The sequence below is a fragment of the Ascaphus truei genome, chromosome 17, assembly GCF_040206685.1.
Source record: "Ascaphus truei isolate aAscTru1 chromosome 17, aAscTru1.hap1, whole genome shotgun sequence".
Classification (NCBI taxonomy): domain Eukaryota; kingdom Metazoa; phylum Chordata; class Amphibia; order Anura; family Ascaphidae; genus Ascaphus; species Ascaphus truei.
The window spans coordinates 17,534,921-17,548,146 of NC_134499.1; the positions used below are offsets into that span (position 1 = coordinate 17,534,921).

The following is a 13,226-nucleotide window of genomic DNA, read 5'->3' on the forward strand; positions in this document are numbered from 1 at the left end:
GTTCAACTGATCACCAGAAGCTACGTTATTGAAAGTAAAGACCGATACGCAGGTACGATGGAGGATTAAATTCGCATTTACGCTACAAAATCCCTGAATGGCTGGAATTATTATAAATCCCTCTGCCCTTTGCTAATTATGGCTGGGGAACATTGCGACCCCAATTAATTTCAGGGCTGGAGTTAGAGTGGAATGTCAGTTAGTCTGGTGCTGCTAACACAAAGAAGATATATATAATATATATCACGGGGGACCAGAACTTTTAACACCTTTACCACCAGGATCACGATCATCAGACAGGACACAATAGCTGAATAAAGGAAAGTTTATTCTGGCAAGCCAGCAAACATACAAACCACAGTGTACACCCACTGACTGGGGCCTGGGGGAAGAAACCAGCCTCAACTAGGTGCAGGCGCCTGCTTCAGTAGGCTTGCCCTGAACGCTTCTCCTCCGTCTCTTCTCAGTGCTATTCTACCAATAGCACTTTCGAATCACCCGCCAGTTGTAACTTCACACTCTCCGTTTCACTCTAAAACGCATCTGGTACTCTGATCGGCTGCTCTCCTTACATAGCTCTCGGTTGCCTATCTTTTGCTGGAGTAGATGCCGCCAACCAATCAGAGCACGGATCGTGATGATGCACCAGAGGACAAGGGCTCATCCGGCTGCACCAATCAGAAAAGGAGGATGGCCTAAGGACTCTGGACTGCCCACCGGGCATGAACTACGGGCGAGTGGGAAATTCGAGCTGGCCCATGGGAATAGTGTCTACAGGGCTGAGACCCAGCAACGGTTCCCCTGTCCAGCCCCATGCCCCCTGCGGGATAGGCGCCTCAGTGTCTAGGGAGAACAAAGACTCGGCACGGCCGAGAACCAGTTCCCAGATCTGAGTCACAGCCCTTCCCACACTCACCATTGTCCAGGTACTTAACCCGCTCCCAAGCTCTGTCACGAACCAGTATTTCTCTGTCTGTAGCCCAGCTAAGTGAATGACTGTGGCTGCCCACCGAGAAATACCAAAACACTAAATACAGTGCTGACTTGCTAACTGTGCGGGGAACACACTAACACAAGTAATAAAGTACTTTTATAAACCCAGTCCCCAAGACACACTATTTCCCCCCTTCCAGCTATCACACAGTGATAAAGCTCTTTGCTGGAAGAGGTTACACCAAACACTTAACATTCAGGCCAGAATGAGCCTCACAGAGGTGGCCATTTACACACGGTTTAGGGACAACCAGCCGGGCTTCACCTTCATTATGTGAGGCTGGCTGCCCCCTACCATCACAATATCAAAGGGAAAAACGTTACATTTTAAATACAGTTAGAAGAGGATTTTTTTTTTATTTTTTCTCTTAACTCATTACAGAATAAATGAAATCCAAAAAAAGACAAATAAAAGGCCGGTAAGAACCCAAAAGATTAATAACCATCACTTCAAGGATTTTTCGTGACTATCAGATGCCCTGGAGCTCCCCTCTTCATAGACTGGCTCCCCAGTCTCCCCAAGGATTGTGAGGATGGGTTTTTGTCGTGTTACGTGGTGTTTTTCTGTTAGATGAGAAGGCACGTGGATTTCTTCCTTCAGGGCCTGCATTGCAGGGCTGCCCGCGTGGCCATCTCGAACACTTCCCTCACTCCGTCCTTCATCTTCGCAGAGCACTCCATGTATCCGAAGGCTCCGATCCGGTTGGCCATGTCCCGGCCTTCTTCCGGCTTCACCAGCTCCTGCGGGACGGAAAGAACGGCGGAACGATTAACATGGTGAGCGGCTCTCCGGAGAACGGTGTGATACTACATTACGAGCCAATACATCACAGACCGACAGGAACAATGAATTGCAATGCAAGGGTTAATTCCTTTGAAGTAGGTGAGGTCAGTTTGAATCCCAGTATGAGCCTCTTTTCTCAGGAACTGAAGTTTGGGTGCAGGGGACGTCATCCCGGCAGCGCTGTATGTCCAATTTTATTTCCCAACTACCAGCACTTACATAGGAAACACATTACAGGCCTAAAACAGTCCCCTTCCCTAACAGAGGCGCCAGTAACTGTGCAGAGCAATGTGTTGCAGACCCTCTGGCAGCCAAATGGTTAAACAAACGTAAAGTAACACATAATAAATACGCTGAAAACATGTAACCAAAGAAACTAAAGACAAACCCTTCTAAATCTAACTTCTGTGGTTACAAACGGGCTCAGCCTTAACGAGGGGATCTTAATGTAACAACGTCATGTTTGCAGTGCCGCTGCTGTGGTTTGGAAGTTTATCTTTTGCCGCCATTTTAATCAGCCCCTGGTGGCCTGCTGCTCAGGGCTTGGTATCTCTGAAGTGGGAATGTTGCCAGTTTCAGAGAATAGCGAGAGAGACTCTATATTTAAGTGGAACACAGCAAATTGCCGCTATAAAGGTTCAGCCCCTTTTGTGACGTCAGCCTCTGCTGAGAAGCGTATATCCATATCCACTCTGACAGGGGCCTGGTGGGCCAAGGTTACAGGAAGCACCTCATTAATAAAAAGCGGCCCCCATTAATTCAGAGCCCACACTAAAAAGAAATTCCCCCCCGGGGAACCTGTGTCCTGAGATATGTAGATTTTTGTGCCATGTCTGCAGGGTCACAAATAAAAGGCTGCAACATAACCCTCGATGACATTGCAACTTTCTATTGGCTGCCAGAGACTCCGACACTGTGGCCATTTTGTGTCACCAGTCACTTAAGAACTGGTAGGCCATGGATCGGCTCCCTTTAAAGTGTCAGGTTTGTGTAGATTTTGCTGTTGTCCCAGTTAAGAATCTGGTGGTCTCCAGAAAGACGTTCATTTCAGCTCTGGTAAGCCCTTGCTCCTGAGATCCTTACCTCTGAAGTGACTGCCGGTAATCGCTCTGGCTGGGCAATAAATATGGCCGTTTAAAGGTCTCACAGGCCAATAGGAAGCTGCGATGTCATGCCCTGCGGGATTGAGTTAGCGGCAGCAGCACCTTTAGAAATACGTACCCTGGGAAGCAGGGAGAAGAGAAACGCAGGAGGGGTACAGACCTGCTCATCGTTACGCAGGTCTTTCTTGTTCCCCACCAGGATGATCGGTACATTGGTGTAGAAACTTTTCACCTCCGGGGTCCACTTCTCAGGGATGTTTCCTGTCACAAAAATAAATCAATCCTCAGTGTCTGTGCACAGGACAGAGGGGCGGAGGAGATCTCACACACTAACATCAGTGTGTGCACAGGAGAGAGGGACGGAGATCTCACACACTAACATCAGTGTCTGTGCACAGGAGAGAGGGACGGAGGAGATCACACCCACTAACATCAATGTCTGTGCACAGGAGAGAGAGACGGAGGAGATCTCACACACTAACATTAGTGTCTGTGCACAGGACAGAGGGGCGGAGGAGATTTCACACACTAACATCAGTGTATGTGCACAGGAGAGAGGGACGGAGGAAATCTCACACACTAACATCAGTGTCTGTGCACAGGAGAGAGGGACGGAGATGTCACACACTAACATCAGTGTCTGTGAACAGGAGAGAGGGACGGAGGAGATCTCACACACTAACATCAGTGTCTGTGCACAGGAGAGAGGGACAGAGGAGATCTCACACACTAACATCAGTGTATGTGCACAGGAGAGAGGGACGGAGGAGATCTCACACACTAACATCAGTGTCTGTGCACAGGAGAGAGGGACGGAGGAGATCTCACACACTAACATCAGTGTCTGTGCACAGGAGAGAGGGACAGAGGAGATCTCACACACTAACATCAGTGTATGTGCACAGGAGAGAGGGACGGAGGAGATCTCACACACTAACATCAGTGTCTGTGCACAGGAGAGAGGGACGGAGGAGATCTCACACACACTAACATCAGTGTCTGTGCACAGGAGAGAGGGACGGAGGAGATCTCACACACACTAACATCAGTGTCTGTGCACAGGAGAGAGGGACAGAGGAGATCTCACACACTAACATCAGTGTATGTGCACAGGAGAGAGGGACGGAGGAGATCTCACACACTAACATCAGTGTCTGTGCACAGGAGAGAGGGACGGAGGAGATCTCACACACACTAACATCAGTGTCTGTGCACAGGAGAGAGGGACGGAGGAGATCTCACACACACTAACATCAGTGTCTGTGCACAGGAGAGAGGGACGGAGGAGATCTCACACACACTAACATCAGCGTCTGTGCACAGGAGAGAGGGACGGAGGAGATCTCACGCACTAACATCAGCGTCTGTGCACAGGAGAGAGGGACGGAGGAGATCTCACACACACTAACATCAGCGTCTGTGCACAGGAGAGAGGGACAGAGGAGATCTCACACACTAACATCAGTGTCTGTGCACAGGAGAGAGGGACGGAGGAGATCTCACACACACTAACATCAGTGTCTGTGCACAGGAGAGAGGGACGGAGGAGATTTCACACACTAACATCAGTGTCTGTGCACAGGAGAGAGGGACGGAGGAGATCTCACACACACTAACATCAGTGTCTGTGCACAGGAGAGAGGGACGGAGGAGATCTCACACACACTAACATCAGCGTCTGTGCACAGGAGAGAGGGACGGAGGAGATCTCACACACACTAACATCAGCGTCTGTGCACAGGAGAGAGGAACGGAGGAGATCTCACACACTAACATCAGTGTCTGTGCACAGGAGAGAGGAACGGAGGAGATCTCACACACTAACATCAGTGTCTGTGCACAGGAGAGAGGGACGGAGCTCACACACACACACATGATAGTGATACAGAGGGGATCTCATACACAGTAACGTCAGCGACAACACAGGGTCGGAGAATAACAGCAGATACAGCGAGTGTTTAAGGAAAGACGGCAAATCTAGGAGAGAAATGTGCTCGGGGACAAGGGGAACAGGTTAACCCTTTCACTGCAACACATGCTGAAGTATTTCATATTCAAGCTTGGAGAAAAAGTGCTCTCACTGGACTCCAGCACAAATGCCTCGGGTGCACGTCCATCACCGGTAAGGGCGCTATCAATATTAGAGTAAAATCTCCTACAGCTGAAGAATAAACAGCGGCTCTCCAGAGGTCTATCTCAAAAAGTATCTTCTGGAGAGCCGCTGTTTGTTCTTCAACTGAAGGAGATTGTACTCTAGTATTTTATATGCCTACATTAACATAACCAAGTACGGATCGGATGGAGAGCGTTCAAGTGCAGTGATGTGTCAGCGATTCAATCGATCTTTCTTACTTAAACTGTCCGGGTTATCGATGGAAAAGCACATTAATATAACGTTGGCGTCCGGATAGGATGTGGCCCGCAGTCGGTCGTAATCTTCCTGCCCGGCTGTGTCACACAAGGCCAGCTCCACCTAGTGGCAGAGGAAGGAACAGAAGCGTCCATATATAAGGCTGCGGCCAGGCAGGGAGCGGGCGCGCTGGCGCTCATGTGAGGTGAGGTCACGCTCCATGCTCGGCCGGGAGATTTGTAGCCGGCTAGGTGCGTGCGGGGCTCGGCCATGACATCACAGATCTGGTTCTCCCTCACGTGATGCACCAGCGAGAGGCAAATTCAATTTTGCTTGCTTCGGCAAGCAGCTAAGCGCCGAGCATGCGCAGTCATGAACCTCCACATCCCCAGCCGCCTGGTATCCGTCCCCGGGTTCCTACCAATTTGCCATCAACTTCAATGTCCGCTACATAGTTGTCAAATACGGTTGGGATGCGAGATTCCGGGAACTCGTCCCCATTGAACACGATTAGGAGGCAGGTCTTTCCGCACCCTCCATCTCCCACAATCACAAGCTTCTTCCGGATGGCTGCTGTGTGCAAAAGAACAGGAGAGATGTCACACACAGGACAGCCCCTCACCCCATCTCCCTGCCAGAGAGGCCTGGACAGGATAGCCCCTCACCCCATCTCCCTGCCAGAGGGGTCTGCACAGGACAGCCCCTCATCCCATCTCCCTGCCAGAGAGGCCTGGACAGGATAGCCCCTCACCCCATCTCCCTGCCAGAGGGGTCTGCACAGGACAGCCCCTCATCCCATCTCCCTGCCAGAGGGGCCTGGACAGGACAGCCCCTCACCCCATCTCCCTGCCAGAGAAGCCTGCACAGGACAGCCCCTCACCCCATCTCCCTGCCAGAGGAGCCTGCACAGGACAGCCCCTCACCCCATCTCCCTGCCAGAGGGGCCTGCACAGAACCCCAGCACTGCTTTGCTTGCACTTGCGAACAGACTCCTACAGACCTCTCAGTAATTACATAAACCGGCTCCAGTCTCATAATTATAATCTTTGCTGCCGCTGTCACATAGTAGAAGTTACTATCAGCGCATGCGCAGACTGCGCTTCTAATGGCCGCGCATGCCCTGAAAAAAACGCCAGTGTACGCATGCGTAGAACAGACCGCACGTACGGTGAGTTGCATGGCAATGCACGCATGCGCACAACAGATCGAGAATGCGGCCCATCAGGACATAATATTCAGCGCGCATGCGCCGCCTCCGGACAAGCAACACATAAAGCCAATATACGCATGCGCTGAACAGTTCACCAATCCGTCACAGACGCCCAACAGGACGTTATATCAAGCGCGCATGCGCAGACCGGGCACATAACGATCACATTTTATCAGCCAACACATCCGCAAAGGCTGCCAGTACAAAAAGCGCATCCGCAATAACAAACACTCACCCCATGAGTTCCTTCACCTACATGCACAGCACAACCGCACCTCTGCGCACCATAACCCTTCCCATGTCACTGGGACTCCCCCACAGCCCAGTACACAGGATCAACACGCAGAGCAAGATGGTGGCACTATTCTCAAGTTCAATTCCACCACACACCTTCCTGTAACACTCTCTCCAACACACACCTTCCTGTAACACTCCAACACACGCCTTCCTGTAACACTCCCTCCAACACACACCTTCCTGTAACACTCCAACACATACCTTCCTGTAACACTCCAACACACACCTTCCTGTAACACTCCAACACACACCTTCCTGTAACACTCTCTCCAACACACACCTTCCTGTAACACTCTCTCCAACACACACACCTTCCTGTAACACTCTCTCCAACACATACCTTCCTGTAACACTCTCTCCAACACACACCTTCCTGTAACACTCTCTCCAACACACACCTTCCTGTAACACTCTCTCCAACACACACACCTTCCTGTAACACTCTCTCCAACACACACCTTCCTGTCACACTCTCCAACACATACCTTCCAGTAACACTCTCCAACACATACCGTCCTGTAACACTCTCTCCAGCACACACCTTCCTGTAACACTCTCCAACACATACCTTCCTGTAACACTCTCCAACACATACCTTCCTGTAACACTCCAACACACACCTTCCTGTAACACTCCAACACACACCTTCCTGTAACACTCTCTCCAACACACACCTTCCTGTAACACTCTCTCCAACACATACCTTCCTGTAACACTCTCTCCAACACACACCTTCCTGTAACACTCTCTCCAACACACACACCTTCCTGTAACACTCTCTCCAACACACACCTTCCTGTCACACTCTCCAACACATACCTTCCAGTAACACTCTCCAACACATACCGTCCTGTAACACTCTCTCCAGCACACACCTTCCTGTAACACTCTCCAACACATACCTTCCTGTAACACTCTACAACACATACCTTCCTGTAACACTCCAACACACACCTTCCTGTAACACTCCAACACACACCTTCCTGTAACACTCTCTCCAACACACACACCTTCCTGTAACACTCTCTCCAACACACACCTTCCTGTCACACTCTCCAACACATACCTTCCAGTAACACTCTCCAACACATACCGTCCTGTAACACTCTCTCCAGCACACACCTTCCTGTAACACTCTCCAACACATACCTTCCTGTAACACTCTCCAACACATACCGTCCTGTAACACTCTCCAGCACATACCTTCCTGTAACACTCTCTACAGCACATACCGTCCTGTAACACTGTCTCCAACACATACCTTCCTGTAACACTCTCCAACACACACCTTCCTGTAACACTCTCTCCAACACACACCTTCCTGTAACACTCTCTCCAGCACATACCGTCCTGTAACACTCTCCAACACATACCTTCCTGTAACACTCTCTCTAGCGCATACCGTCCTGTAACCCTCTATCCAACACACACCGTCCTGTAAAACTCTCCAACACACACCGTCCAGTAACACTCTCTCCAACACATACCTTCCTGTAACACTCTCCAACACACACCTTCCTGTAACACTCTCCAACAAACACCTTCCTGTAACACTCTCCAACACACACCGTCCTGTAACCCTCTCTCCAACACACACCTTCCTGTAACACTCTGTCCAACACACACTTTCCTGTAACACTCTCTCCAACACACACCATCCTGTAACACTCTCTCCAACACATACCTTCCTGTAACACTCTCTCCAACACATACCTTCCTGTAACACTCTCCAACACACACCTTCCTGTAACACTCTCTCCAACACACACCTTCCTGTAACACTCTCCAACACACACCTTCCTGTAAAACTCTCTCCAGCACATACCTTCCTGTAACACTCTCCAACACACACCTTCCTGTAACACTCTCTCCAACACACACCTTCCTGTAACACTCTCCAACACACACCTTCCTGTAAAACTCTCTCCAACACACACCTTCCTATAACACTCTCTCCAGCACATACCTTCCTGTAACACTCTCTCCAACACATACCTTCCTGTAACACTCTCCAGCACATACCTTCCTGTAACACTCTCCAACACGTAAAGTAAAAAACCCTTTTTTGGCTTCATTCATTGTAACATCGCCGGAAGAAGAGAGCAGTGTATCTTGAATACTCACACAAATAAAAGCATTTCGTTAGCCACAGAACGGTATCGTCTATTCGTTTTTGATGTTATATATATATATATATATATATATATATATATATATATATATATATATATACATACACACACACACACACACACACATATCATACATATGAGATTCCCAAGTTCATTACTAAGTATAATCCCTGTGCTTATTTGATCAGAAGAACTCTGAACAAACATTGGGGAATCCTTAGGAGCGACCCGTATATTGGTTCAAAGTTGCCTGGGCGGATTCCAGTGGTCTTTAAGAAGGCTAGGAACATTAAAACCATCTTGGCGCCCAGTCAATTCAAGTCAGTAAAATCTGTTACTCTAGTGGAGAGGTCATTTGCAAGTGGTAACCATAAATGTGGAAGAGGTCGCTGGATTACATGCGAGCACCTCAAACCAACACAGGAGATTGTTTCACAAAGCAATCATTCAAAACATCCAGTAATAGGCCATATCGCCTGTCTATCTACATATGTTGTGTATGCAATCTCTTGAAGTTGTGGCCCACAATACATCGGTAGGACGATGCGTTCATTGGTCACACAGTTTCTTGAACACCGTCACAATGTTATAAGGGGCTTCCAGATGGATAATCTGTCCAGGCATTTTCTGGAAAAACATCAAAAAGATCCAAAGACGATGTCCATTATAGGTCTGGAAGTTGTCCCATCCTCAATTTTAGGGGGGGATAGGTTCAAGAAGCTGTGTGCCAAGGAAACATTCTGGATCTACACTCTGGGCACCCTGTCACCAAAAGGGTTCAATGAGTGCACAGATGCGAGTACGATCATCCAGTCCTTTCCCAGGTCCCTCTGTCCAGTCTAAGGAGTCTCATTCGGTCATTCTCAAGTAGTCAGCAGGTTTTTGTTTTTTTTCCTCAATTTTGGTCTGATACCAGAATGACTGGTGTATAGTCATTTAATTAATTACATTTTGAGGGAGTGTAGTTGTTTAGTTTTGGCTCCGCTGACTTTCTCTTCTTGTTTTATGTATATCTCTGTTAATTTGACAGGGTTCAATGCATCATGTTTTCCTGTAATTCCCTTGCACGCGCTGTACCATTAGTGTGACCCTTTTCATGCATATTGTATTCCCGTCAGGCTTTTTTAATCATTTATATAGTATATTAGAACAGATCACCACATCACCTTTGTCCTTTTGGATTTCATCTCTATCAGAGGTTAAGTTTCTCCAGAGAGTTGCTCTTACACTTAATTTTGACATCTTTCTTTTTAGTTGGTTTTTATGATGTGTATGTTGATGATTGAGATTGCATTTTACAAACTAGCAATGCTATCATTATATGATTCATATCAGTGGTGTACTGCTTAATATATGTATTCTGGCTGTGCATTCACCAGTGCTATGGTTACCACCAGACTCTTGACAAGCACAGAGGGAGCACGATTAAGAATTTTAATTAATCAATTACTATCAGCTGAGCCCAGTGCTTTAAGAGGATGGTGGATCCATCAGCTTTTTAGCCTCTGAAGAAGTTGTTAGGATACAACGAAACGCGTAAATCCCCAGCAAAACGGCGCTTTTCATCATGGGACGTGTGAAGCTCAGTAAAGGATAACCCGGCTTACTAACCGTGGATCAGAGAGAGGAATCTGAAAAAAACACGAGTTCAGTTACAACGTAGCCGGGGGACTGAGCTTGGTGTACATCGATACTACTGCGGGTGATGAGGAAGACGCACAACACGGACTACACGTGTGGAAGCGGTGTGAAGTATATACTGTACAGCCGAACTGTGGACTGACTGGGTATTATACTCAAACATGCGAGTTGTCAGCCGACGTTTGTGAGTTGAACCATTGTTGATTTTAATAGTGTAATAAATTGTCCAAGCAATGTTATTATACCAGGAGAGCACGCCTCTCTTCTCCCTTCCCTTTTAGCTTCTTCTACATTACTTGTGGGATTAGTTTCCCCTGTGGAGAAGGCGGCCAGTGAATAATAATCTTCAATTTGGACCTCACATTGTCTCACTGCTTGGACTTTTTTATTTTATTTTTTCAACTTAAATTTTTATTGGCTGCTCACATAGTTTACAAACATAGCGTCCTCGTATACTTTACAAAGTAGTCCACATTTCCGAAGCAACGTCGATTTTCCGTGATCCATTACCATGATAAGCATCCCAATTTACAGGAAACAAATACAGGACATACTAGGTGAACAAAAAGACAAACAAAAACGACAAACAAAAGGGGAGGGGGAAAGGGAAGGTAGGAGGGGGGGACGGGGAAAGGGAAGGTAGGAGGGGGGGAGGGAGAAAGGGAAGGTAGGAGGGGGAGGGGGAAAGGGAAGGTAGGAGGGGGGAGGGGGAAAGGGAAGGTAGGAGGGGGAGGGGGAAAGGGAAGTTAGGAGGGGGGAGGGGGAAAGGGAAGGTAGGAGTGGGGGAGGGGGAAAGGGAAGGTAGGAGGGGGAGGGGGAAAGGGAAGGTGGGAGGGTGAAATGGAAGGTAGGAGGGGAGGAGAGGGAAAGGGAAGGTAGATGGGAGGGAGGGGGTGCCTCTGCTGCAACTCCGCCGGATATTCTGTGTTTACTCAATTGCCGGGACTGCCGTGGGGAATACTCCCCTGCCACGCTTCACTTTCATGATACCCAGAATGCCAGCTCTCCCCTGGCCTTGGGGTCCCTATCATGTCACGTCAGGCTGTCCCGTCATAAGGCCATCAAGCGGGAACGCACTTAACCTTATCAGTGCCTAATCGTGGACCTCTCAATCCCTGGTATGTCTGTCTGGGCCAACCAAGGCGTCCAGACTTTTAGAAAATTTGCGCCAGTGTCATTTACAAGACTCGTTAATTTCTCCATCTGGCAAACTGTCCAAATTCTATTCCGAATTTTAGCAAATCAGGGGAATCTCATTCTGTTCCCACCGTGCTGCAATCTCTCCCCTTACCGCCATCGGAAAATGCGCCACCAATTTATTATCTTTTTTGGATAGGCCCGGGTGTGGTCTATTAAGGAGGAACAACCACGGGTCTAGCGGGATGTGTGCGTCTAGGATCCTATGTAGCCAATCTTTAATCGATTCCCAGACCGTGGCAACTCGGGGACAGGACCACTGCATGTGCAACAGGTCTGCTTGCTGTCCACATTGTCTCGGGCACAATGGTGAGTAACTTGGCAGAAATGTAGATAACTTTAGAGGGGTGAGGTACCACCGCATCATTACCTTATATGCGTTCTCTCTCAAAGTCGTACATATAGAGCTTTTCGAAGTTGCCAAAACAATCTTCGTCCACTCTTCCAGGTCTAATTCTTCCCCTAGGTCGGCCTCCCATCTGGTCATGTATCCTAATTTCTGTGTCACAGTCATGCCAGAACCGGTCACCTCCTGGTACATCTGCGATGCAAGTCCCTTTGTGCTAGTCCCCATGCGACAGAGCTTTTCGAAGTTGGTCAATTGGTTGTATGGGTTTTGCGCTTGGTAAAATGCCCTGATCTGGAGGTACCTGAAAAACTCGGCATTGGGGATATTTTTTTCAGATTTAATTTGTTCAAAAGATGGTATGCCTCGTCTGCCCTCCAGATCAGATATTCTATTTATCTGCTTTTGTTTCCAGATAGCGAAGTCGGATTATTCAGCCCCGGAGCAAACATAGGATTACCCCATAGCGGGGTCATCCCTGAGATCTTATGGGTCAAATTGCATTTAAGCCTGGTGGCCTCCCACACTGAAAGCGAGCTGGTCATCGAGGATAGCGGCATGGTGGCGGCTGATCGCACCTTTTTTGGAAGCCAAATTAAATTCCTCAGCTCCAGAGGGGAGCACATTTCTTTTCCCAGTGCGACCCATCTTCTGGAGTCCGGGTCAGTATGCCATTGAACGACTTGACATAATTGCGCCGCTTTATAATAGGACAACAAACAAGATACCGCTAGTTCGCCCGCCCCCGTTTGCCGGCGCATTACCTGCTTACCCACTCTCGCTTTCCTGCCTCCACAGATAAATGTATCTGTCGCCGATTGGAGAGAGAGAACATCCTTCAATCGTAATGGCACCGGGAGGGTTTGGAAGAGATATAGGAGGCGCGGGAGCAGGCTCATTTTAATGCAATGAATCTTGCCGGTCCATGAAATGCTGTACAGTATGTGGCCCATCGCTTGATGTCCCCTCTCAAGGTCTGCATGAGCTTTGGATAATTTGCCTGGTACAGAGTTTTGAAATCTTTGGTGATGTTAACCCCTAGGTACTTAATTTGTTTCTGCTGCCACTTAAAGTTGAAGTTGAGGGTGATCAGCTTCTCCAGCTGCTTGGGTAGACTTATATTCAGAGCGTCCGATTTGGATTGATTTACTTTAAATCCGGAGATTTGATTAA

General features: G+C 48.4%; 1 protein-coding gene across 1 annotated transcript; it reads right to left on the bottom strand.

The window, feature by feature from the left end:
- Positions 1-334: 334 nt before the first annotated feature.
- LOC142468033 (transforming protein RhoA-like) lies at positions 335-6,481 on the bottom strand. The gene is made up of 5 exons (XM_075574097.1): positions 6,398-6,481; positions 5,652-5,803; positions 5,233-5,353; positions 3,041-3,141; positions 335-1,734 (listed from the first exon to the last, which is right to left on the bottom strand). The coding sequence occupies exons 1-5, from the start codon at positions 6,474-6,476 to the stop codon at positions 1,591-1,593; spliced, it is 597 nt and encodes a 198-aa protein (XP_075430212.1). The 5' UTR covers positions 6,477-6,481; the 3' UTR covers positions 335-1,590.
- Between the last annotated feature and the right edge of the window lie 6,745 nt (positions 6,482-13,226).